The 26,120-nt window shown below is 61.6% G+C and overlaps 1 protein-coding gene across 8 annotated transcripts in view; it reads right to left on the bottom strand.

Moving 5' to 3' along the window:
- Positions 1-26,120, bottom strand: part of MCF2L (MCF.2 cell line derived transforming sequence like) — a 123,336-nt gene that overhangs the window by 27,997 nt on the left and 69,219 nt on the right. For all 8 annotated transcript variants that reach the window (XR_004346702.1, XM_032611557.1, XM_032611556.1 and 5 more), the window contains 3 exons: positions 21,679-21,762; positions 18,432-18,546; positions 5,897-5,987 (listed from right to left, as the gene is read on the bottom strand). Coding sequence is in view for 7 of the 8 variants with exons in the window: in XM_032611557.1 (XP_032467448.1) it covers positions 5,897-5,987; positions 18,432-18,546; positions 21,679-21,762 (290 nt within the window). In the remaining variant the exon portion in view is untranslated. The remainder of the gene's footprint in view (positions 1-5,896; positions 5,988-18,431; positions 18,547-21,678; positions 21,763-26,120) is intronic.

The following is a 26,120-nucleotide window of genomic DNA, read 5'->3' as shown; positions in this document are numbered from 1 at the left end:
TGAGTCTGCGCTCTAGAGCCCACGCACTGCAACTACTCAGCCCACGTGCTGCAAATACTGAAGCCCACGTGCCTAGAGCCCGTGCTCCGCAACAAGAGAAGCCACCAGAATGAGAAGTCCGCACGCCGCAACGAAGAGTAGCCCCCGCTCGCCGCAACTAGAGAAAGCCCACGCACAGCAACGAAGACCCAACGCGGCCAAAAATAAATAAATAAATAAAAATAGAGTAACTATATGGAAGATTTGGGATGAAGGCTATAAAATAACATCTTTTTGTAACTTACTCAGTAATCAGGTGATTACAATAGTTTCTATGTAACCTGAAAGTAACAGTGTTTCTTTTCTGAGACTGACCTTCATTGGCTGAGGAACAGAGAGATGGTGCGAGGACCATTAAAATGTAATCTGGAGGCAGAGAAAGAGGCTGGTTTCTGAATTAATATTCTAAGAGCCTTATATAATGCAAAGACCTACATTTACAAAACAGCTAAACGCAGTGGAACGCAGTAGAAGCTCTGTGGAACCCCAGTGCCTCAGGGAACAGGGTTTGAAAACACTCCCCAAGTGCATGTTACTTTCTCAAGTTTTGCTCGAAGTCACATTTACCCAGCCTGACTATACACTTGATTCCAAACAGAGCAGCTAAACCCTGACCGATAATATTTGTCTGATAGCAGTCAAAAAACACAAGTTTGGGGCTTCCCTGGTGGCGCAGTGGTCGAGAGTCTGCCTGCCGATGCAGGGGACACGGGTTCGTGCCCCGGTCTGGGAAGATCCCACATGCCGCGGAGCGGCTGAGCCTGCGCGTCCGGAGCCTGTGCTCCGCAACAGTGAGAGGCCCGCGTACCGCAAAAAAAAAAACAAAAACAAAAAAACACAAGTTTGTGTGATGAATACAGACTTGAAACTTGGTGTCTCAGTGCCAACAGATGAAAACCCTAGGGTCTGAATCAGAGAGGCTGACGTGAGAAGAGGCCTCCCCTCGCTCCCAGGGTGGCTCCCATGCAGGCTGTGTGTGAGCACTGAGGATGGGGCCGTCTAAGACCCCCCCACCTCCTGGTGGACAGCGTGGAGGCCGCGATAAACACCGTGACGGAAAAGACACTGAAGAACTTGGTGGGAAGGGCATCTCTTTGGTCAGAGGACGATCCTGAGACCAAGTACTCCCCACATCAGGGCAGCTGTCCTCCCCCAGAACATTCTGTGCGGACCTGCACTGCCCACCGGCCTGGACTCGGACCCCCAGCCGCCGACCCCATCCGTAAGCGGCCTCGGCCCTTTGAAGCCCAGTCTCCACCGGCAGTGCAGGTGAGTTTAAGGGAAGCTGCATGAAGGCCTCTCCACGCACAGCCCAGGGCTGGAGGCGCCCTGTCCCCTCCACAGAGCAGCTCTGCCGAGCTACTTATTTTAGAAGTCTCAGCTCTTCAAGAGTCAACGCTGGCCTCCCAAGGGGCCAGTCCGTGCGTTATCCTCAGCCAGAGCGGTGCTATGACCCCACCCCCTCGGTGACCCGTGTTCCACCCCCTGCGCCCCAGGCCCCTCGGAAGGAGCCACGCCCTGGCCCCCCGGCCTTCCCGTCTGTGTTCCGAGGGGCGGATCACCACCCCTCTGCCCAGACAAGGCCTCCTTCCCCTCCCAGCTCTCGGCAGGGTCACCTCAGGCGGCAAGCCCTCCTGGAGCTCGCTCTGCTCCCGCCTTCCCTCCACTATAGGTGCTCACAAGCTGCGCTTACACCTCTAGTAACTAGCGCACAGTAGGAAGTCACCAGCGTGGTTTAGGACAATGTTATTTGGCTACATTTGGAATATTTACCGGAAGCCCTAAAAATCCTTCAGATACTTCATTTTGTACATTCTCTGCACACAGAAGGCACAGGCTTTACAAGCAAACTGCGGAGCTCTGCCCCACGCAGACTAGAAACAGCTCTCACTGTGATTTCCTTCAAGGTGTGCTCTAGGGTACGGACTCAGCTGAGTCAGGCTGGCTCCAGACACAGATCAGCAGCCTCTGCTCCTCTGCTGCCGTGCCCCCAGCTGCCCCCCAACTCCTCCACAGACTCCTGTAGTTTAGAAAAAGGAGGTTCAATTTTAAATGGAATCCCAGAAGAGTATACACGGTATTTTATGAAAGATACATCCATCCGAGGACGGTCCAAACCTTGATCCAGCTGTTAGGCAAAGAGCAATGTTCGAGCTCTCAGCTTTGGGTCTCATCCGTGGGTTGTGACCGTGAACTGTGACAGGCAGACACGCACATCAAACTGACACCCGGTGAGCTGCCGCGGGCTCTGCTCTTGATGGGGACACAGCAAGTCTGATTTTAGCGACACTGGACTTTGGACCCTCCAATGCCTTATTTTTCTATTCCAAGCTGAGGTAAAGGCACCCAAAAAAAGGGAAAAGAACACCCCGAACTACAGAAATCTCAGCTCACGAGACAGCACACATGGCGGCTTAAAATAGCCCCAAATTTCAGCGCATTATGTAAGCGCCCAGGCTCACTCGGGCGGCCAAACGTGTTTGGATCAAAGCCTCTCTGCCTGCGGCCCGAGGCCGTGGTGGAATCATTCAGGCTGGGCCGGTGCCAACAGATATCCCCTCCTCAAGGGCTCTGGCCCAGCTGAAGCCAGCTGGTCTTCTCCCCCAAGCTCCCCTGGATGAAAGCAAAGGCCAGCGAGGCTGGCGGTCCAGGTCCACAGCGGGGGATGGCGTCGTGGGCCAGCTCTGCCCCCTCCCGCTCCCCTGCCCGGGGACAAGGTGCCAGCTGTGTCCCCACCACAGAGCCAGGGTGCAGCGCGGACCCCCCACCTAGCTCAGAGGGGCACAGACCAGGAGCGGCAAGGCCGGGCTCGCAGTGTCCCGGCCCCCCGCGACCTCCCTGCCCGTCTCCGGTGCCCTGTGTGTGTGTCCGGCATCTGGTCACGATGTCAGCCACCTGCACTCCACTAGTCTACACATTCCCTGCTATGCTCCCCTGTCCCCAGCACTTCTTACCGTGCCAGGCACACATTAAGGTCTCAATAAATGTGTTGAATATATAAATAGAACTTTTGGCATTAATACGATCAGTGAATTCTTGTAACAAAAACCACTGGAGTTCAAAGAGAATTTCTGACCATCCTGCTGAAAAGTGCTAACTTCTGGGCAGTTCCAAGGCAGTATTGGGGAACCTTAAGGCTTACAGGAGAAAAATTTATATTTTTATTGTATAAGAATCAGTGCAAACACGAAAACTCTAACTTTTTTTTTGTTCTTGTTTTGCGGTACGCGGGCTTCTCACTGTTGTGGCCTCTCCCGTTGCGGACCACAGGCTCCGGACGCGCAGGCTCAGCGGCCATGGCTCACGGGCCCAGCCGCTCCGCGGCACGTGGGATCCTCCCAGACCAGGGCACGAACCCGTGTCCCCTGCATCGGCAGGCGGACTCTCAACCACTGCACCACCCGGGAAGCCCCTAACTTTTCAGTTATGATTTTCACAAAGTTTTGAAGATGAGCCAGCTCTCTTCAGAAATTCATCTCATTATAAACTGGATGAAGGGACTTCCCTGGTGGTGCAGTGGTTAAGAATCCGCCTGCCAATTCAAGGGGCATGGGTTCAAGCCCTGGTCTGGGAAAATCCCGTATACTGTGGAGTAACTAAGCCCGCGCGCCACAACTACTGAGTCCACGAGCCACAACTACTGAAGCCCGCGCTCCTAGAGCCCGTGCTCCGCAACAAGAGAAGCCACCGCAATAAGAAGCCCGCGCACCGCATCGAAGAGTAGCCCCCGCTCGCCGCAACTAGAGAAAGCCCGCGCACAGCAGTGAAGCCCAATGCAGCCACAAAAAACCAACCAACCAACCAACCAACCAACCAACCAACCAACTGGATGAAGAGTAAAGCTATGTTTATGCTTGGCCATGGGAGAGCCTGACCCTACACAGGTCTACCCTGGGCCACTGGCGATCTCGATGACTACTCAGGTTTTAAAAATAATGTATCTGTTTCTTAGAAAACAATACTGCATTTGGAGAATCTCTTATTATCTGACCAGGAGTGGCTGATCAGCTTGAGAGATATTCACAGCGCTCCTGTCTCGCCCGGGCCCGGGCTGGGTGCCGGCCACACGAAGGCGGATGGGGCTGGCCGTGGCCTCGAGGGCCCGTGGCGTGCAAACAGAGAATGAGGGTATCCTCCCAGGAAGGGAGGCCAGGCAGGGACTGAGTGCAGCCCTGCTCCAGGGTTGTGGCGGGGGGGTGGCGCTAGGGGCGGGTAAGGAGGGATGAGTGGCAGCCACCCTGGCTCTGGGTGAGGGCCCCCCAGGGTGTGGCGTGTGGCAAGGCCTGGACCCCACAGGGATGCCCGTGACCATCACGGCAAAACGCCTGACTCAGACGCCCGTGCACACCACGACGTGCCCGAGCGGTGGTTCAAACCACTGATAGACAAACGCAAAAGAGGGCAGATCGCTGGACTCGAAAATGTTATTGTAACAGTGTTACCGCTTAAAACAGCGACACACTTGACCGGAAACTTCTTGGCCGCCAGCTCAGGACTAATTTACTGAGTTATTGATTCAAGAAAAATGTGTCGTCAAGTCCTTTGCGCATCTGACCCAAGTGGCTTTTACAATTTAATCCTTCATTTGGGCTGTCAGGTGACGTCACGCGCAAATTTATTTTAAAATTTAAAATAAGGAAATGGACATGCTGGCTGTGAACTGGTGGTGGCACATCAAAGTCCTCTGTGAGCTTCTAAGGATTTAAAAACAAAGGAAAGCTGACGATGAAACATTTATATACTACGTGAATACGCTTCTTTTGAAACATCCTCAAGTGTTTTGATTTGTTGCAGACAAATGGTGACGTAGAGAATGCGTGCCTGGTGGGGACGGGAAGCAGGGGCAGGGCGGTGAGGGAGTCGCTTTGTCAGGAGGACGAAGCGGGGACCGGGCAGCCCCAGGACGGGTTTGCACAGGACCCTGTCGGTCGTGAGCGTTGGGGCAGATACTGAGCCTGAAGCGTTGTTCAGAGGAAGTCATGAGGCAGCCGGGAGGAGGGATCAGTTCTCCGGCCACATCCAGACCCCAGCACAGCAACAGCCCCTCAGAGGCCAGAACAAGACCCAGAGCAAGAGCCTGGGGGACCGTCCCCCCACTGGGGGTCGGTCGGGGTCACTCTGCCTGCAGAGCAGCAAACGTCCCGGTCCTCTGGCTGTGGGGAGGCAGGGGTGGGTGAAACTCAGCCGGGGAGAAGCGCTCCGCACCCAGCTGGGGAGCGGGGCCAAGCCGCCGCCGAAAATAAGACTGGGGGCTTTCTGCTGACTTCAGCTATTCCCGCGGCTAAAAACAGCACAGCAGCGGTGCAGACCAGCGGCTCTTCCGCCTGCAGTCTGCGGACCAGGAGGGTCTCCACGTGGCCATGAGGGCCACCAAGGACGGCTACTAGTCTGCCTTAGTCGTAAGACTAAAGAAGAAACAGCCCGTTTAGAAGGAGAAAGTCACATAGGAAAAGCTATTCAATGTAATCCCCAAACTTGTAGCCTGACGGTTTCCCTCAATAATGACTGCACGGTGTGTCCTGAGCATCTCACATACTCAGCGTCAGAGACAAACCAGCTGGGGAGATGGTTTTCCAGTTATAACACAGCCCCCGAGAGTGATAACCCACTTGAGAACACACAGGCATGCACACACACGTGCACAGACATGCACACACGTGCACACACACTTGTGCTCGCAACTCGAGGAACCCAGGGAGGTGTGGCTGGCCCTGCCCCAGGCCCCAGGCTGGTGCTCCGAGCTGGTGCCCCACCGAGCAGCACAGGCCAGAACCCAAAGTGCCAGCCGGCAGGAAAGGCCGCGTCACCCGCCCAGGAGGAGGGGGTGGGGGGCACGCGCGCGGTTACCGACACTTACCGCTATTCTCAGGATGGACGCCTTGACCGAGGTCCATTTGTCCTGCCTGCGGTCTATGACCAGGATGAACCCGATGCCAGCATCCTGCAGGCTGAGAGGAGGAGAGACCCGCGCTCAGTGCGCCGCCGGAGGACGGGCCTGCCCTGCCGTCCATCTCCAGGAAGAGCTCGGGGCAAACCGGCTCCTCCTGTGGCCCTCGGCCCGCTCCACACACTGCCGGGGGCGCCGTGTGCCAGGACAGCATCGAGCCACCTGCAGGGCTTCCCTGAGCTCGCGGGCGCCTTCCAGGGCTCGCTCTGACCCGAGACGGACGGACAGACTCTGTGTTGTCTATTTCCCAGCCTGACACCAGCCAGCTCACGGCACAGAGAGGCAGGCAGGGCCCATGCTTCCTGGAGCCCAGCTGTTCCAGTCAGAGCTGGTCATCTTGCCTTGCAAGTGCACCGGCCGGCCCAGCCCTTCACAGGGAGCCTATGACCCACACGTCACGTCAGTCCCAGCATCTGGGGTCCCCGAGTTCATCCACGACACAAAATCGCTCTTGAAGGCACGGCCACAGCTCGGGGAGAAGAGCCCCGAGGCGCCCGGAGGCGCACCTGCTGGGGACGGGACACAAGACGAGGCTCCTCGCGGCAGCCCCATCTGAGAGAGAGACGCTGAGCAGCGGTGACGACAGCCCCGGCCCCACAGCCTGACGCGGCGTCTGAGCCACTGCGGAGACCAGGACGCTTCTCCCCTTGGACAAGCCCGCCACCGTGAGCCGGCTGCAGGGCGGCAGCGCCCACACCAGCCAGCCGGCGCGGAGGAAGGCGCGAGCAGGCCGAGGCTCCGACGGGAACTGCTAATTCCCACGTCTCCGAACAGACCAACGGTTTAAATGAAAACCAGAAATACACGGGACACGTATAAGCGACGTGGCTGGCGGCGGTGCTCTGCCTGCTGGGAACATTACGTAACAAAAGCCACAGCTGAAACAGCCCAAGTGCTCCGTCCCGGAGCAATACCGATGAGGGACACACAGAGCCACGCCTGCGCGGGAGCGTGCGGCCGCTGACTGTGTGTCAGCGCACCCGACGGTGAAAGGCTCCACCCGTTCAGCGTTAGCTGCTCCACAGACGGCACAGGACTTCCGGGTAAAAGCACAAACAGACGTCAGAGTGCGCACAGCCAGGCCGACACGGCGCCCCCGACAGAACCGTCTTCTAATCGGGCTCAGCTCTCATGGAGGGAAGTTTTATTTTGTTTACCACTCGGGCTTAAGTGCCAGGTACCTGGGATCACAGCCGCCTTGCCCCACCCCCCACGCCCGGCGATCCACGTGGACGGCGGCCTCAGGGCCTGATCTGGGCGGGCAGAGCCGGGGCGGTCAGGAGCCTGGGGCTCCTCGGTCGATGTCACGGGCACACGCCTTCCCCTGGGCAGCCCCAGGCGGGCTCCTGAGCCCTCCCAGCCTCGGCCCCAGGAGCCGGGGCTCAGCCTGGCGCGAGACGGCAGCGCATCGGGCGCCCGCGCGGGCCCCGTCCCGTCCACTCGCTGGTGCTCTGCCGAGACTGCCCCTCTTGGCGGCCCCTCCCCTGGGGGGACAAGTCCCACGCAGTCCCCTGACAACACCGACCACAGCGGCTTCTCCACAGGCTGTGTCTGCACTCTGCCCCACCCTCCCTCCGTCTCACAGGGAGCTGCCCTGCGGTCGGCGCCATGGGGCCGGCCCGGGTCTGAGGCCCAGCCACCGGGATCTCACTCTCCCTAAGGTGCAGGAGACTCGCTTGCCCTGAGCAGGCGACCACCCTGCCAGGCATGGGCCCCGTCGGCACAGGGGTCTGAGACGTGCTCCCAGACCACCCGCCCGTGGGGGGCTACCGAGAGGAGCACAGCCCAGGGGCGGGCGCCCACGTGGGGACACGGGCCTGTCACCACAAGCCGGGCCGGGCCATTCCTCGGCGCCACCTGGACGGGCCACTCAGCGAGAAGCAAAAGCGGGACCCGAACAGTGTCCGCCTCCGGGGCTGCCGCGGGAGCAAAGTCTGACGATGGCGGCAAGCCCGCCGTGCGGCCGTCTCCCTTCCCCCGGGACAGAGCTCCAGGAGCGCGGCCCGCCTCCCCATCACCCCTCGTGACTCCACAACAGGCCTCAGGGTGTCAGCTGTGGTTCTGGGCCTGGAACGTCCTCCGTGGCCCCTGCGCTGACCCCGCTGCCCTCGGCGGCCTGTCACGCTCACGCACGAGCAGGGCCGCTGGCCTGGCCACTCACGGAGCACGCGGCCCAGGGCCTCGTGCCCCACCGCCCGCGTCACTTCCACGTCCCCCTGCCACCCCACCCCCGTCCCTTGGGGTCTTTAACTGGCTCTGCGCATTTGAAAGCCTTACAGTAAAAAGTCTGTAACGACCTCAGTGGACGGTGCTGACGACAAACACGATGCAGACGCAAAGGCGCCAACGACACAATCTCTTAAAAAGAGAATTCCAAGAGGCATATGAGGCATTACTGGATCCACGAAAACGTGTCCCGAAAGGCGGGTTTCCCAGCGAGGCAGCGGTTGGGCCGGCAGCTCCCGGCTCCTGGTGTATGAAAACACTCAGGCCAGAGCTCTGCGCTCCCCCGCCTGCAGCCCCGCAGGTGCCCAGTGGGGTCGTGCAAGGGAGGGTGTGGCCGAGGCCCCGCCTGGGTCCCCCCTCCTGGCGGGCACTGCACTGAAGCCTGGGGCTATGCTTCCCTCACTCCCCACAATGAGCCAGAGGCACAGAGAGGCTAAGTCGTCTGCCCAGAGTCACACAGCTGGGGAGCACAGACCGGGTGGGGCCCGCGGCCTGGCTCCGAGTCCAGACCCCCCAGGCCGAGTCCACCCTGCGGGATAAAGCCGCCCTCCCTCCTGCCCACCCCTGGGCTTCCTCCTGTGTCGGGCCAGGCAGGGCGGCCCCAGAGGCGGAAGGGGATGACGCCCGTGCGCCAGCACCCGGCTCGGGGCCGCAAGAACTCTCCTCCCTGCCTCTCTCCTGTCTCTCACCACGTTCTGGGAACAGGTGTAACAGAAGGCACCTTATGTAAGGACGTAGGGACCCTCCAAGGCCCCCTCTGCCCACGTGACTGCAGCCCCAGAGCAAGGCCGTGTGATCTGCCCAGCCCCCAGGAGCCAGGGCTCAGCACCCCGGGGTCCCGTCACTCCGCCCTCCACCGCTCTAAGGAGGGTCCCGTCTGCCCGTCTCCTGCGTCCGTGACCTCACATGCCCAGGGGAGAGGGAGGGTGGCTGACGCTCAGATTGCACAAGAGGCCAGCACCCAGGGTCCCTCGTGTGCCAGGCCTCGACGTGACTGTGCTGAGGGTGGTGGCAGTGGGGGAAACTGGAGCAAGTCATCCAGAAACTGCAGCCACGTGGGCAAGCTCCTGGGACCCTGGACACATGCGGCCCTGTGGACGCACAGACGTCAGCCCGCAATGTCCCAGCAGCCGCTCGGAGGGGCCCCTGGGTGGCTGCCCGGCCGCTGAGTGAGGCTGATGAGCTCACTCTGGGCCCAAACAATCAAAAAAGGCCCAGAGCTCACGCAGGCACGGTGTCCTCTCTAACACCCCAGGCCTGCTAACTCCTCGGGTGGCCCTGGGTGGCCGGAGGCACGGCCAGCTGCAGTCTGACCTCCCCTTCGTTGGGACTGGGCAGCATGGGGGCGGCCCGGGAACTGGGCTGGGCTGGGAGGGTCCCCGCAGCGAGGCCGCGGCCACCCGGCGTCACCGTGACCAGTTCCTGCGTGGCTGCACCTTGCTCTCAGACCCAACATGTCACAGAGCAGGGACAGGCGGGGACACTAGGCCCGGCTTGGCCTCGCTCAGCCCGTGCAGAGCTCCCGGTGGGAAGGACCACGGCTGGGGTGAGGGTGAGCGTTCTCAGGGCCACCTTGACAGAGGCCAGCTAGGCCTGGCACCAGGCGGGGGAAACAAGACCAGCAAGGGGGGCAGCAGGCCAGGCAGGCCCGGGAAGGAGGCGCCGGCAGGCTGGCGCCCATCCCAGCCCGGCCTGGCGGGTGGCAGCGTGGTGCATCCCCAGGGGCCCGTGGGAGAGAAGGTCCCACCTCCTCCAGGGGCCCTGGCCAAGCAGCTGGGGCCTGGGGCTGAGCCAGCCCTTGGGGTGGGCAGGGGGTGGGCAGGCCAGGTAGGGGGCTGGGGTACGGGTGGAGGCTGCAGCTGGGGGTTGGGGGGCACAAGCCAGCTTGCAGAGCAAATGGGTCCAGGCAGGACCTGCCCCACCTTCCTGACCGCCCCTGCTTCCCCACCTGGCTGTGCTTCTTTGCCCTTTCTTCTCTCTTTGCATCCCATGTTTTGACCCTGGTCTACAGAGGTTGCGAATGTTACAAAGATTTTCCTTCCCTGTCTTCCTTTTGTAAGCGAAAGGCCACAGACCGTTTCCTCTCTGCCTGTGACTTACCTGCCGGGTTCAAACGCCGTGACTTTGAACGTAGCCCTGAGCGTTCAAGCCTGAGCCTTTCTTTCCTGGCTGTCTCTTCCCTCTTCTTGTGATTCAAAAGCTGCACCTGTTATCGTATCACGTGTGCAATGTGGTTCTCTTAACAGCTTTTCATCCCAGAAAGCACAACGGCAAGAAAAACGTCAGACCCTATTAAAGAACTCTCTCACGCTTGGTAACAGCACCATATCTGTTCTCAAGGCTACAGCAGCCCCGTCAGGGTCAGACGCACACAGGGAGAGCAGGGCCGGCCAGGGAGCCCTGACCACACAGTAGGGCTGTTGCCTCGTCCTCACGACCCAAAGGAAACAGTCCACCTCTTACAAAAACACAGGGATTTCTCCAAAGAGCCCGAAAACTTGCATTTTTTGTTCTTTATATTTGAGTTATTTTTTCCACATCAACATCCAGGTGAACGTACTCCAGATTTGTTTGAACCGACGCATGTGCAGTAGTAGGAGGGGGGTCTTTCTTAGACAACGAAGAGGTTAACGTGCAGCCCCGTGCCCCGTCTACAGGGACCCACCTGGAACAGAAGGAAACGGGAGTATGTACCTGGTTTTCAAAGACTGATTTTCATCCATCTCAAAACACAGCCTTCTCCAACAGATGATGGATGAACACGATGTGGTCCATCCATGCAACGGAGTATTACTCAGCCTCAGAAAGGAAGGAGATCCTGACACCTGCTACGACACGGCTGAACCTTGAGGACACTATCCTCGGTGAAATAAGCCACCCCAGAGTGACAAATCCGGCCTGATTCCACTCACGCGAGGTCCTTGGAGGAGTCAGATTCACGGAGACAGAAAGTGGACGGTGGGGCCCACGGCTCGGGGAGGGAGCGTTTCACGGGCACAGAGCTTCAGTTCTACAAGACGCCAGATTCTGGAGTCTGCTGTCCAGCAGCGTGCGTGTAACACCACTGAGCTGTGCACTCAGAAACAGGATGGCGAGAAGTACGTGTATTTTCCCACAACTAGAAAATTATGTTGGGGGAAGAACCCACCAAGCACACAGCTTCCTTAAATACATGAAAAAAAAAAAGACACACGCGCACACACACACACACTATCGGCCGCCTACTTGTAACAGACTGAACTGCTCCCCCGAGGGCACGCAGACGCCAGCACCACCTCGGCTAGTCCGGAATCCCTGCTACCCGGTTACCTGCCAGAGGCTCCACGTTGCTGCTGCAGCCCCAGCTGCCTGCCGTCTGGCTCCTGCCCTGCAAGTGGGTCCTGAGCTGCGCCGGGGCTGCCTCAGGCACGTCCTCCGCACCTGGAGCTGAAACCCTAGATGAGGAGGCCTCTGGGCGTGGCGACGCCCCATGTGCACAAGCTGCTGGGTGCAGCCTGGGCGCTCTGACGGCAGCGAGGGAGGGGCTCCCCAAGCCCACGCCCACCCCTCCTGGGCTCCCCTCACGGGGACCTGTCGCTGTTCCCAAGCAGGGCAGGGCTGCACCCCTCCTCCCGGGCAGGTATCTCACCCCTCCCCCAACAGGTGAAGGGCATGGCCACTGTTAGCTGGATGCCGCCCCATCACAGCCGCGTGCCCAACAGGTGGGGACGTCCCACTTCTGAGCTGCCCGAGATGGCAGCCACTGGCCCCTGGGAACTGCAGGACGGCTAGCCCGGCCTAGGAACTGAGCTTTGACATTTAGTTAGTTTCAATTTAAATGGCTACACGTGGCCAGTGGCTGTCACGCTAGACGGTGGCGACAGAGAAACGTCATTACGACAAAGGAAGAGTTCTGAGCCGGGCGGCCTCTGGCTCCACAGGAGAACAAGGTCGGGAGGACAGAGAGGCAGGACCCCTGTGGAGAGGGTGCCCCAGCGGGCACGGGTCCCTGAGCTTCAGGCCACGTGGGGCAACGGGCTGAGCCAGGCCACCGGACAGCAAATGGACAGCACACGGCAAGGACGGCCCTTTACTTGCTAATTACGCAAGGCCAGAGCGCCTGAGAGCTGTTGCTAATTACGCGAGCCGTGGGGAAGGGTCACCCCCGGCCAGAGCGCCTGAGAGCTGTCACAAACGGGATCACCGTCAAAGTGTCCGGCCTCAGAACAGAGCACCACACCTGCCACGTGGGGGGCCATGCTGCAGGAGGCGGAGGGGTGGTGGCCACGGGCTGGGGCTCACCTGCCCGGTCCATCCACACCCGAGGCTACAGCACAGCCGCCACAGGACAGGCAGGGCGCCGTCTACGAGGACGCCTGCCACACGCCGTCGACCAGGAAGGGGCTGCGCTGCCCTGTCTTGTGGGGGGGCATCTGCACACGGACGGAGCGAGATGCTTGACTGTGGTTTCCTGTGGGGAGCGTGAAAGCTAACGATTTTTCACGTATGCGTTTGAGTTGCTCGGGACACGCTCATGCCACATTTTCTATCCTTATATTCAAAAGTCAGCTGAAAATTCACATGGAGTCACAGCCACAGCGAGAAGGGAGGTGCTGCCAGGGGCTCGAGGCAGGGCTCGAGGCAGCCTGGCTGCAGGGCTTGGCAGTAGGCGTGTCCCGAGCGCGGCTGGGGGCCTCAGAACGGCATTTACGACCCTGCTCCATCCCCACGCGTGCTGCCTTTCCCCGTCACGTAGTCCATACAACTGCCAAGTGGGGGCACGTGTGTGGTATGCATGCTTGCGTGTGGTGTGCACACCTGCTCCTATGCACGTATGAGCATTCGTGTGTGTGGTCTGTGATGCACACCTGTGTAAGTGTGCACGGTGTGTGATGCACGCCTGTGTGTACGTGTGTGATGCACGCCTGCATGTGTAAGTATGCATGGTGTATGATGCACGCCTGTGTGTACATGTATGTGGTGTGTGACACACACCTGTGTGTGTACATGTATGTGGTGTGTAATGCACGCCTGTGTATATGTGTGGTGCACGCCTGTGTGTACATGTGTGTCGTGTGTGATGCACACCCGTGTGTGGGTGACCTCTTTGCGTGCACCTCTCCTCGGGTGAACACGGCCCACCACGGAAGCCAGATGGGAGATGTGCCTGTGTCTCCCGAGCAGCTGGGTGATCCGACCCGGGTCCATGGAAAGTTAGCGTCCTTATCGGCATCCAGTAATCTAGGAGCCCCTGAGCTGCACCGTCACCGGGCTGGGGAGGGCGGCAGCTGTGCAGCAAGGTGATCCTCGCGGTGTTATCTTCCAAACCCAGGGCGAGTAGGTGTGGGATGCCCCCAGGGATCCTGCAGGACTGCCGTGTGGAAGGGCGTCCGGGACGGCTAAATCTGTCCTTCAGAGAAAGGCCAGAAACCTACTGTCTCAGTGTTGGCAGCCCTAAGACCCTGTGACCTCGCGTGTGTGAGCGCACGCGTATGCCTGTGCATGTCTTGTCTGTGTACACCGGCACCCACAGGGGAAGCCGCCAGTGACTGCCCTCGCCAGGAGAGAGGATCAGCTGGGAAACTTCGGTTTTGCCACAGGGAGGGGTGAGAGGGGGTGAGAGGTGGATGGAGGGGGGACCCAGACTCCAGAATCGCGAGGGGAGGGGCCCTGGAGCCCGGCAGCCCGGCTCCGTGACTCGCTCACAATTTACTGGGTGCTGGACCCAAGCCCTGCATGGCGACACGTGGCAGGTGTAAATGAATCAAAAGGTCAATCTTTCTTTTTTTATTGGGCGATTTCCATCAGCATAAACATGCTGTGATCTCCCTCACCTTAAAAGAAAACCTCGTCTGCCCCACCTCCGCCCCTCACTGACCATTTCCCCACCCCCAACCTCGTCTGCCTCACCTCCGTCCCTCACTGACCATTTCTCCACCCCCCTCGAGAGCAGATCCTGGAAGGAGGTGTCCACGCTCCCTGCACTGGCTCTGATCCCTCTCCATGACTGAGGTTCCCCTGACTGACACCCCCCCCCCCGGGGTCCTGTGAAGACCATCCCCCCTGAGACTCCCCTGGTGGTCCTGTGAGGACCGTCCCCCGAGACACCCCCGGGGGTCCTGTGAGGACCGTCCCCCCTGAGACGCCCCTGGTGGTCCTGTGAGGACCGTCCCCCCTGAGACACCCCCGGGGGTCCTGTGAGGGCCGTCCCCCCTGAGACGCCCCTGGTGGTCCTGTGAGGACCGTCCCCCCTGCCAGAGGTCCCCTCACCTCCCATAAGCCACCGTCGGCGGGGGCTCCCCTCTCCCCACTCCCATCCTTCACCCCTTTTTGCTTTGCTTTTCTTCTTTTGCAACCCACACTCCTTGCATCTCATTTAATTTTCTGAGACCACGAGCACAGGATTTTACCTGTTTTGTCCCCTGCCCGGTCCCAAGGGTGTCCAGCACCGGCCGACCCTCACAGCGGTGACCTGAGCAGCTCCCTCTGCCGCATGCACCCCCCAACCCCCGGCATGAGTTCTGCTGAGGTCACAACCACTCTTCGGGCAGGGCCTGGGGGTCACGGTCACATGTCCTTGGACTTGTCCCCACCGGCCTGGCAGATGGTGGTGATGAAGCCCCAGAGGAACCGCAAGGGTTGCAGGCATCGGCGTGGGAAGCCGGCCCCCGAGCCACGACGGGCTCCCAGGAGCAGCCCTGCGGTGCGGCCGCGGACCCGCCAGCTGAGAAATCACCAAGGCAGCCCAGCTTCTCTCGTGGAGGCACTTCCATGTTCGCGTGTGTCTGGTGCGTCCGGACGAGGGCTGCCCGGCACCGTCAGGCTTCGAGATGACCCACGACTGTGAACCAGATGTAACCTGGCGCTCCTGTCCTCTGCGTTTAACAACGGGACGAGAGCTACGCGCTGGAGGGTGTATTTTTCAGAGGACAGAGGGAAGCTCGGGGCCGACCGTAGGAGTCAGCGTCTCTCAGAAGCAGAGCCGGCACGAGACCGTCCGTCCACGTGATCTGCGTTGACCTTTACAGCGCGCCGGGTCCCGGATCGCACCCTCCCGCGTGGGGGCCGTGCTGGCGCCGGGCTGTCTAGGGTAAGCCCGGCCCGTGCCGGGGGGCAGGGGGGTTCCCCCTTTTCTTAGGGCCGGCAGTGCTGGCTGCGTCCGCCAGGCGGCAGCCCCTCCCTCCCTGGGTTCCCGCAGGAGGGGAGCCCTTGGCAGGCAGCGCCCGGCCCTGCTTGACCCACAGACACCGAGTGTCTCCCCCGCGCCCCATGAGATGTGCGCTGAATCTTCTGGAAATGCAGCTGCCTGTGAGCTGATGGGCGACAGCCTTCTGTACGCTTAGGAGGTCCCCCAAATCCGCCCTCGCTCGGGGCTGATCCCCCCACACCCCCGAGGAGCCCGCCCAGCAGCGCTGCGGCCAAGGGCTCGGAACGCGGCCCCTCCCCGCCTCCCTGACAGACTGCCGGGCAGCTGCCCCTCCCCCGCTGGCCCGGCACCCAGCTGCGAAAGGACGGTATCCGTGCCGACGCCGGGGTTTCACTCTGTGTGAGAGGGCGTCGGGGCCACGGGACCCCCCCTCCCCGCCCCATCCTCCGTCAGGAGGAAGAGACGTGAACAGGACACACGCCGACCACCACGCCGCGCACGGCTCCCTGGAGACGGAGCCCACGGGTCTGGGCTGCACACGCTCAAGCCGGCCCTGCGGCCAGGTCCACGGCACCAGAGCCCCGCCAGGTACGAGGAGCCCACCGTCACCTCTCAGCTTCAGGGGGAACGTGTTTCTTGCCCTTGCATCCGCGGGCAGATTCTGTTTGAGACCTTGGAGACCAAGGTTTGGAGAGGTTCCACTGCACCGGGGTGAGAACCCCTTAAAGAAGGAAACACAGGTGCTGGTCCCACCTGAAGGGGAGGTGAGTATGCTGTGGTGAGGGATGCGGGGGGAGCCTCAGTCCCGCCAGGCCGCGGGCTGACTACCAGCTGAGCTGGCTTTGCTCTCTGCAGACGAAGCCCACTTGTCCAGGAAACATTTACCAAGGGACCACCTGCCGCTCTCAGGACCTGCGTGCGGGGCAGACACAGACCAACACCGAGCTGTCAGGTAACGGGGACACTGCAGCTAAGCCCGTGAAGCCAGGGAGCCTGTGGGCCGGGGCCCGGGCGTGGCGGGTGTGACGGAGGGCCTACCAGAGGAGGGCGCCTGCAGCCCGAAGAGGAAACACCGCGCCGAGGGAGCGCATCAAAGGCCCCGAGGCCAGGAGGCCTGAGAAGCCCCAGCACTAGCGAGGGTGGTGACCCGGGCGGGGAGGGTCCGAGAGGGCACAGGGGCCGGCCTGCTGCATCCGGAAGAAGGCTCACCTCTGAGCCAGCTGTCGATGCTGCCAGACAGAAAGTGACGTCTGACCTTCCCAAACCCGAGAGTGACCTGAAACCTGAGATTCCCCCACAGGCAGGGGAGGGTCACCCCACCGCACCATCGTAGGTGGGCAGTGGGAGGCCACATATAGCACCCCCGGGGCCCTTGTTCAGCCTGCACTGAGCGGTCCGGCCACTGTGGCAACGGCGCCCGCCGACCACCGAGCCCAGGGCCGGCCACCGCCTCGGCTGGGGCAGCAGGGCCGTGCCCGTAGCTATGGAGAAGGCTCATGGCAGCTTCTAACTGCAGGACTTCGGACCGTACGTCCCTATGCAGGGGCCGGAGCGGGAAGAGACAGAGAGATGAGGTGGCAGCAAGGAGGCCACGGGGGTCTCCGGGCCCCTGGACGAGTGCAGAGCCCGCCCGCCTTTGCCGATGCCTCTGAGTCATCTGACCCTCACTCACCGCCACGGAGCTGGGCAGAAGCCTCCAGCGAGCGCAGGCAGCCTCTCTCACGGCTCACGGGTGGCAGACTGAGAACAGTGCCTCGGACCCCTCCCCGGGCAGGCTGACTGCACCGTGAACTCCACTGCCTGGTCTGAGACAGGCCTGGGGACCACGGGAGATGGGGGGAAAGACGGCCACAGCGGGGACAAGAGGCAAGGGCTGGGGGGCTCACAGGGCGGGGGAGGAGGGCCACGCCTCACCTGGACGTGGAACGCCCACCCCTGGGAGATGTCATGGAGGGGAGCGGGGGAGCTGGCCACAAGCCCGCCCCCCGGAGGGCCAGTGAGACCCCTGGGGGGGGCCACGGTCAGCCACCAACAGCCGCCGTCTTCTTGTTAAGTCACCGGACTGCCTGACACCGGTGCCGAGCGCAGCTGCCCTTCCTCTTGCTGGCCTGTCCCCGGTGTCCCACCGCCAAGGCTGTGAGGCTTTTCTGCGTCTCACTGCTGGGCACGCCGAGAGCTGGACCCACCGTGCCGGGTCCCCCTCCCCCGAGGACACCCCCTGTGCCTCTCCACGCGGGCAGCATCCACCTTCCCGCCACTCTCCAGACCCTTGACCCTACTCAAGCATCGTCCCCCGAGGTCCAGGGGCCTTGTCCATGGCCTTCCTGGCTGTAACTTCACGGGAGAAGACACATGGAGATGCTTTGCAGGATCGCAAACCTCCGGGAAGCCCCTCGAGGCGGCGTGGCCAGCCCGAGGGGCCCTCAAGGAAGGCTACGCACTCCCAGGACAGTGGCTGAACCTCCCGCCCCAGCTCGGCCACCCAGAGCCTGGCCCAGCGAGTTGGGTACAGAGAAGGACGGAGACGGCGGCCACCATAAGCCAACCCTAACAAGAGACCCCGCCCCGCGGGGCCCAGGGCGCGTCGTCCAGCTCTCTCTGCCAAGTGACCTTCACCACCCACATCCATCGGGAGGGCTCCCCCAGCTTAACACCTCCACCCCGCAGGCATCTGGAAGGATCTCCCCCAGCCTCCCCCTTCCCCCGGCACTGATCGGTGCTGACGGGACAACACTGACCAGCACCTTCTGTAGGACAGGTGTGGGGCAGTCAAACTCGCTGTCGGGCCTGTTTCCCAGATTAGACTTAATTCACCCAGCTGTGACCTGCCTTCCGAAACCCGACGGAGGGAGAGTCTGACGGCACCCATGCCCCCAGTGCCTTAGCGGGGCAGCCGCTCGTCTGCTGGGCGGGAGGTCAGCAGCCTCACCCCTTCCGAGGAGGGATCCCCAGGCAACATCAGCCCCCCTCCCCTCGGCTCCTGGGTGCCACACTGCCCAGCGTGGCCGTGGGCTCGGAGGAGGTCTCCCTACCTTTCTGAAGGACGGACCCAGTTCTGCTTGTAATAAAACAGAGTGACCCGTCCACACGCACCTGGGGATGCTGGTGAGATAGGTCATGACATTCTGGAACTCCTTGTCGGGGACGTCGCCGAAGGCCGGGTAGTCGGGGAAGGTGATGACGGGGCTGCCGTCCTGCCCCCGCCCACCTGGGGAGAGAGAAGAGCTGCACTCAGCACGGGGCGGGGTGGGGGGGGGGGGGACGGTGCGCAGGGTCGCTGCTCCCGGGTCTCGGCAGGACAGTCATTTTCCAGAATGAAACACTTTCCATGTTTTGGGTTTTTTTTTTTTTTTTTTTTTTTGACGTGGACCATCTTTAAAGTCTTTATTGAATTTGTTACAATATTGCTTCTGTTTTATGTTTTGTTTTTTTGGCCGCAGGCATGTGGGCTCTTAGCTTCCTGACCAGGGATCGAACCCACACCCCCTGCACTGGAGGGCAAAGTCTTAACCACCGGACCGCCAGGGACGCCCCTGCATGTCTTTTATCATGAGAGAAATGTGTGCTATCGATGGAAATATCTGGAATGAAGTCATGAGCTGAAACAAGCACCCGCTGTTCTGCCACCGCTGGAGCATCACGGGAGCACGTTTCCTCCCAAACCCATTTCCGTGTGCTTTTGTGTGTGACGGACCGCGCTGAACAGAAAGCTGGCATCCTGCTTCCTTCCTGACGGCGTGGACGTTTTCCATGCTCCACAGGTGACGTGAAGAGCATTTAAACATTGCACGTGCCACCAGGCTGCAGCCCGACCACCTGTGCACCCTGGGGCGACTTCGGGTAGACAGTTCCTGTCTGATGGGAGTCATCCCTTCGGCACCGTGTGTAGGGAGGTACAGGTGGAACCGGCGGGGGGGGGGGGGGCACTCTTCCCAGGGGAGGCGCACCCGACACAGTTCCCGAGGGAAAACGAGGCAGTGGCCTTGGATCTGGGAAGGTGAGCATGGCTCCCCAGGGCCAGGCAGTCGGGAGGGCAGGCGTGGAGATGCAGGCTGGGAGTCTGGGCCAAGCTGTCCCACCGACGACCTGGGCGGCAGTGCAGAGGCCAGGAGGTGAGGCCAGGCGTGGTCTGCTGCCAGCCGGTGCCTTGCGCGGCAGGAGATGGCCACCTCTGCTCCTCCGGGGCTGGGTCCTTCCCTCTTCCCTTTGAACCGAGGCTGGCCTGGCCCATCCGAGGTGGCAGAAGTGATGCCACGTGACTCTCAAGGCTGGTCTGCAGTGAACTTGCAGAGGCAGCCGGCCGCAGACAGCCTGACACAGGCGAGCACCTGGGGCCCCTTACAAGGGCAGACCCGGTTGACCCCTGAAGACCTCTCACTCTGTCCACACCAGCTGCTCTGGTGTCCACTGGCAGCATCTGGGCAGTTCTGGTCGTCACTCTGGGGGGTGCTGGCCTCCGGCGCGTGGAGCTGCTCTACGTCCTACAATGTGGGACAGCCCCACGGGGGAGCCGTCCCCCCAGTGTCACCGGTGCTGGGCTGCGAAGCCAGCCACCCCGACCTTCGCACACGGACACCCTGGCAGGAGGTTACGGCAGTTTGGTCCAGGGCAGGCAGTGGGCACCGTGATAACTGGCCAGGGCGTCCTCACGTTGGGAGGTGGGCAACCCGGGTGTCCTGGCAGGTAGGAGAGGGATGGAGAGTACGAGGGCCACCTCCGTCCCGGGCTCTGCTTGGCCAACCCGCACAGGGTGTCCGCAAAAACCCAGGACGCTCCAGCTTTGTTCCAGACGCTGAAGCTCAGGATGTGTCATCTTCTAACCAATTCCCAGCCTTGACGACACGAACCAACCCGGCCCGTCGGCTCGCGCCCTGCAGGTCGGGATGACGGCGGGCTTGGCGGTCCTCAGCTCAGGGCCTTGCCACCCGCCTGTGGGTTCACCTGAGCCCGGGGTCACCTTCCAGCCTCCCTCAGACGCTGGCGGAACCCCCTCCCGTGGCTGTAGCGCTGGGGTCGCTCTCTGCCCCCCTCGGCCACCTACCCTCCTCCAGACACCCCCCATAGCCCAGGCCGGCGGTAGGGTATCTTGGTCACATCAGCTCCCTTGTCCTTGGCCCCCCGTGTGCTGGGGGACCTGGGGCCTGTGAGGCCCAGTGGTCAGTGACCTTGTAGCCGCCCAGCTGGGGCCGTGGTTACTTCCGCAAAACCCCCTCCCCGAGCCCCCGGCGGCTTCTGAATAACAAGAGGTGTGTCTGGGGGTCAGGGCCCCCCTGGGGTCTCCTCCTGAGGGCAGCGGGTGAAGACCTGAAGGAAGGTCAAGGTCATGACCCTGTCCTGTTGGGGACTTTTGTTGCTCAGAAGGACACCCCACTCTCTCTCCTTCCTCCGTGAGGTGGGCGCCCCTTGCAGTGGTGGCCCCTCCAGGAACAGTGGGATGCCGTCTCCGCTGACGAACCAGAGGCTCAGCTTTCCTGCTCACGGGGCTCAGGCCTCAAGAGGTTTAACCCCAGAGCGACACCGCGGGTCCACGTGTAGGGGGGCAGGTGGGCCAGAGCCACACAGGGCACGGCCTGGGGGGCAGCTCCTGGCACCAAGGGATGGGCAGGTGAGCCCGGGGGCACCGGGCTGGCTCTCGGAGCTCAGGAGAGACCCCAACCTGCTGGCCGGGGGAAAGGGCCGCCAGCAGGGGGCCTTCAACCTCAGGCCCCTGACCGACAGCACAGCGATCCTCGGTGGGCAGGCCTGCCCGGTGGAGCGGCGACCGCCCTGCTCCAGGCACTGCTCTCACGCAATGCTCACGGCCTCGGCGGGCCCGAGGCACCAGCACCCTGGCCGGCCGGATAGGGCAGCAAGATGCCCCTGCAGGCTGGAGACAGAGCCTGGATCCCCGGGAGGGTGGCAGGTGGACAGGGGCCGGAGATGCGGAGCGACCCCAGGACAGGCTTGTGGGCAGTGCCGGCCCCTCGCCCTTGTCGGTGGCACCCCAGGGGCTTCTCCCAGAAGACGGAGCCACGGAAGCCAGACCCCAGGCCCTGGACACTGCACGGGGGCGACTGTGCCACACCTGCACCTCCTCCCCGTCCCAGGAAAGCTCTGGAATCCGGGAGACCGCAGCCAGGAGCAGTCGGGCCACGCCCCCCTGGGGACCCAGCTGACCCCTGGCCAGCACTTGCCGGCTCTGAGCTGCCCTCATCACAGGCATCGGTGCAATGGGGGGCGGGCCGCACCGCACAGATTGTCCCCAGACCCCACGACGCGGTCACGGAGGGCCAGGAGGCCGACCGCCTGGCCGAGCAGACACTCCCCCGCCCGCGTCACACGGCCTGGCCTTCGCACTCACCAGACAGGTACGCAAAGCGCTTCTGCAGCTGGTCCTGGATGTCGGCAGCACGGAGCGGGCTGACGTCGTAGTGCATGATCTCATCTGCGGGGAGAGCAGAGCAGACGGAGACACGCCGTCATTCGGAGGAAGTGGCCTTCCGAGCTACGTCGGGGTCAGGCCCACCGCAGACACTCGAGGGTCCAGCGGTCACGGGCCCGGGAAAAGGGATTCCAGTTTCCAGTAGAGAAACCTTTGTTCCGCAGAGCACAGAAAGCTGTGCGCGGAGTGATTCATCGGTACTTAAAGCGTGGTGTGTGTCAGAAGCACAGAGAAAGGCGGAGGGAGTGGAGGAAGGGACAGGGAGGGACATGGGGGGACAGGACAGAGAAGGACCGGCGGGCAGAGGGGAGGTGGGGGGAGTGGGCCAGGACCGGAGCTGGAGGACTGGCCCCGAGATGAGTGCTGGGGGAGCAGACACGCTTTGGTCTGAGAGCACCTACCGACGTCCTGGGAGTGGCTGGGCCGCCCTTGGGGTTCTCGCCTGTTGTCTATGCAACAACCCACTGGTCAGAGTGGAAACCTGGCCATGGCAGTGGGTTCAGACACACAGGCCTGGAGCCTCACCCCAGCCTGACACTGACCCTGAGCAGGGCGCTGAGCCCGGTACCGACAGCCGCAAGTCCTAGATCAGGGCCCCGAGTGACCCAGTCACAGCCTGGAGGCGTTGACCAGAAACAAAAGGTTTAGCAAGACTCCTGGTGGAACCCAGACACGGCCAGGGTCTGGGTCCATGCGGGGGCACCAGCAGGTGGCCACAGAGCCGGGCTGCTCGGGGGCCTTCGCGGACCTGTGTCTCTAGTTGCTGCTAGGTTGGTACCACGTGACCGACGGCCCACGTCTCGTGTCTCCAGACCCGGGTGTCCTGGAGAGTCTGCAGCCTTCAATGTTGACACAACTTCTCCACAGAGACTACGACTCACAAATGGCTTAAAAGTCAGCTCTCCTACACCCAGAAGAAGACCCAGGCCCCCAGGGCCTGGAGGTTCAGGTCACAGAGACAGTGAAACGCCCCCTGAGCGGATGAGCCTCCGTCCTGCAGACCAGTGAGCGTGGGCAGGTGGCACAGTTAAACGCCCAGGCGGGTCCCCAGATCCCGGCTGTCATCTGTGGGACTGCCGAGACCCATGGCTGGCCGCCCCGTGACTCTGCCCGGTGCTGACGAGGACGTGACGGGGGCCGTGCCCCTGGGCCCGTGTCCCTGGGCCACTCGTCCCGACACAGCCGCAGCCCATTCAGGGTCAGGGACCGAATGACGGGTCACACTCAAAAAACTCAGAGGCCACGACTCTGCTGGTTCCACGGGCAGCTCGGGGCCATGCCACCTCCCCTGTGCAGGGAAACGTCTCACCAGTGGCTTTCTTCTGTGGGAGAAAAACAGGGCTGGAAACAAGTGCTAAAAGGAAACCTGAAATGTTTTTAATTCCAGACGAGGTGGTTTATGGCCGTCACACCTCATTTATTTAGAACACACGTCAGGTGCGATGGACGGGCAGCTGCACGGAGGCTGGGAGGCCAGACTTTACGCTGCCCACACTGTCGAGCATGGACCCTGTTCTCCTCAAATCCGGCCTCTGCCCGCCGGGGACAAGCGTGTCACTGAGACGGACCCCCCGGGAAGTGGGGTTGCCCTCAAGCTTGGAAAGGAGACGCCCAGGGCTGCAGAAAACAGCACGGACGCTGCTAGCTGGCAAGTCCCCTGAACCGGCGTGGACGCTGGGACGGGCAGTTCCTCGGGCCTCGTAAGACTGCCCTCACCCACAGACCTCCCCGGACCACATCGAGACTCCGACAGGCATTTCTGCAGAGATTCTCAGACCTGGTTCCGAGCAGCTCCGAGTGGCAGGGCCTTCACGTGGCCCCTCCGACGAGCACACTTCCTCCTTCCTGAGCTCGCTGTGGACACCAGAGCTGTCTGCCCTCCGTGTCCAGCTCCCCCGGACGGCAGACGGCTCCCCACGTACTAGGGGCACGGTGGCCACTCCTGACCATCCTTGCCCTTTCTCACTGGCTGGACCACTGTCCCTGTTAAGTTGCTTCCACAGAGGGACGCGCTTGGGGCCGCCGCCCCGACGTGCTTCGAGTTCCCCGACCAGCCGAGGTCCTGCCAGGCCCGGGGTCTTTGCACAGGCTGCCCCCTCTGCGATGCTTTTCCCATCCCTGTTTCCTGGTCCAATCCTACTCAAGATGTCTTACCGAGATGCCACCTCTTCGGGGGGCCTTTCTCCGCCTCCTAGTCTGGCGGGGGCCTCACAGCACCCTGCACCCCCGGCGGAGGGCACCAGCCGGCCCACTCCCAGGGCAGGAGCCCAGAGAACTCGTGCTGAACGGACAGGCGATGACTCCTCAGAGCTTCATGTGGAATCTGGCTAATTTGGCAAAGTTCGTTCTGACTTACACACAGCCTGGTTCCAGAATTTCTGCCCGTTGCAGGCCCCGTGGGTGCAGACCGCTCACCACGGCAGCCGCGCCCCAGAACCCACCACCCGTGAATTTTCTTGGGCAGAGCTAACCTAATATTGTCCCTTAGATCAAATGACCCAATTTAGGTTTAAAAGTAGGGCTACTCTGCACACGAGGTTCATTCAGACAAATGGACTGTACAAAAACTCACACACGTTAAATGGTCACGGGCCGCCCCTCAGAGAGCTGAGAATAACCCAGCAGTTTCCGGCTGCCATCGAGGCACATGGTGTTTGTCACGTGCCCCTCCGTGGACAGCAGGCGCTGCGGCGTCAGGCACGCACTGCTTCTTACTCCCTCAAAGGCTGCGGCCTCGTCCACGATATTTCATCCTGCACTCGAGCGGCAGGTGACGGCCGGTTGAGAAGGAAGTGGAGGTGCCCGGCCTGGCCCATCTGAGGTCTGGGACGGGAAGTGGGGTCGCCCTGCCCGCCAGCTCAGGGTCAGGGTCAGGGTCAGGGGAGGCCCAGCTCCTGCACAGACCCGCTCTGTGTGCACACAATGCCTCACAGATAACCACCCGACAACAACTTTCCTGTCGCCCAGACGTAAGCGGAGACTCCAGGCAATTACCCAACACGGAGTCACTCTGAGACGGGAGGGGTGCAGTGGGGAGAGGACAGCGCTTCCCTTCCGACTCCTGCAGGGTGGGGGCCGGGGGCGGGGTCTGCAGGTTGACCTGGTCCCTCCGGCACCAGCTCTGGGAGCCCGTCTGGAAGTGTCGCTCTGTCCGGAGCACCGCAGGGGACAGAGGCCCGCTCCCTGTCAGAGGCCAGAGGGAATGACCCCTCGCTGAGCTCACGACATCTCAGTGGTGCGGGGACCCAGCTCAGTTCTACATGAGAACAAAGGGGAAGAAACATCAACCGCTGGAATCTCTGGCCACAAAGTGGTCCCCTGAGTCCTCCTGGTCTGCGCAGCAATCGGAGAGTCCGGGGGAGGGGTCACCACCCTTTTATCTTCACACCGTTTCATCTTAACACAATCAGACTCCGGCAGCAAACTTCCTTCCTCTGGCAAACTGACTCGCGTATTTTCTTTCTTTAAGGATGAGGATTTCACAATGCAGAGCAGGCCGCATCTGGCCCGTGCTGCCCATGGGAAGGGCCTCCGAGCGGCACCATGCATGCCAGCGCTGCCTCGGGCCGAGAACACACGCAGGGTTGGGGATCGAGAGACGCAGGGCGCGTGGACCCTGAAAATCCATGTCCCGGTGGCGAGGGTCTGGGTCAAGGAAGCCCATAGCGCGTGCAGAAGCCTGGCGCTCGTGTTCGAGGCTGGTCCCCGCCTTGCTGAAGCGGGGACAGGAGCCTGAGAAGGGCTCCGACGGAGGGGTCGGCAGCTGGCAAGAGGCCCTGGGCCGCAAAGTCCACTAAGTCTGTTACGAGCTCATTCTCTTCCTTGTTTATATCTGGCTGAACATCCACACCCGAGGCTTTTATTTTCTATCAAAATACACCCGTGATGCCCTTTCAGAGTCCGAAGTGGAGAGTCCGTGGGGTGGCCTCACCAACTCGCGTGGGTGGGATTCCTAGTCTACCAAGACCCCACCCAGGAAGCCCCAAACCAGAGCAGAGTGTGTGCAGAGGAATGGCCGCAAAGAGGCGACTCCAAGCTGGGGGACGAGGACGCCCGGGGCTCCGGACAGGCTCCGTTCCGGCCTCAGTCAGGCAGGGACCCATCAGCTCCCCGAGTCCCCTGGTCGGGCAGGAGAGGCATCTCCATGGCAACCTGTAGTCCACGGGACGGCTCTGGGATTCAGCCCTTCGGATGTTGGAGATCTACACTCACTTGGGCTGAATCCTCTCTCACAGGCCATCCTGGCTATTTTAACAAGTTACTCGTTACTGGATTAGGCACAAACATTTCGCGTCACGAACGATGCATCGTTAACTCAGTTCACCACTGTTCCCCCCGATTTCCTGATCTCAAGACGTGAA

Source organism: Phocoena sinus, chromosome 18 (assembly GCF_008692025.1).
Source record: "Phocoena sinus isolate mPhoSin1 chromosome 18, mPhoSin1.pri, whole genome shotgun sequence".
Classification (NCBI taxonomy): Eukaryota; Metazoa; Chordata; class Mammalia; order Artiodactyla; family Phocoenidae; genus Phocoena; species Phocoena sinus.
Note: the sequence above shows the minus strand (reverse complement) of the source record. Positions and strands in the feature narration are given on the sequence as shown.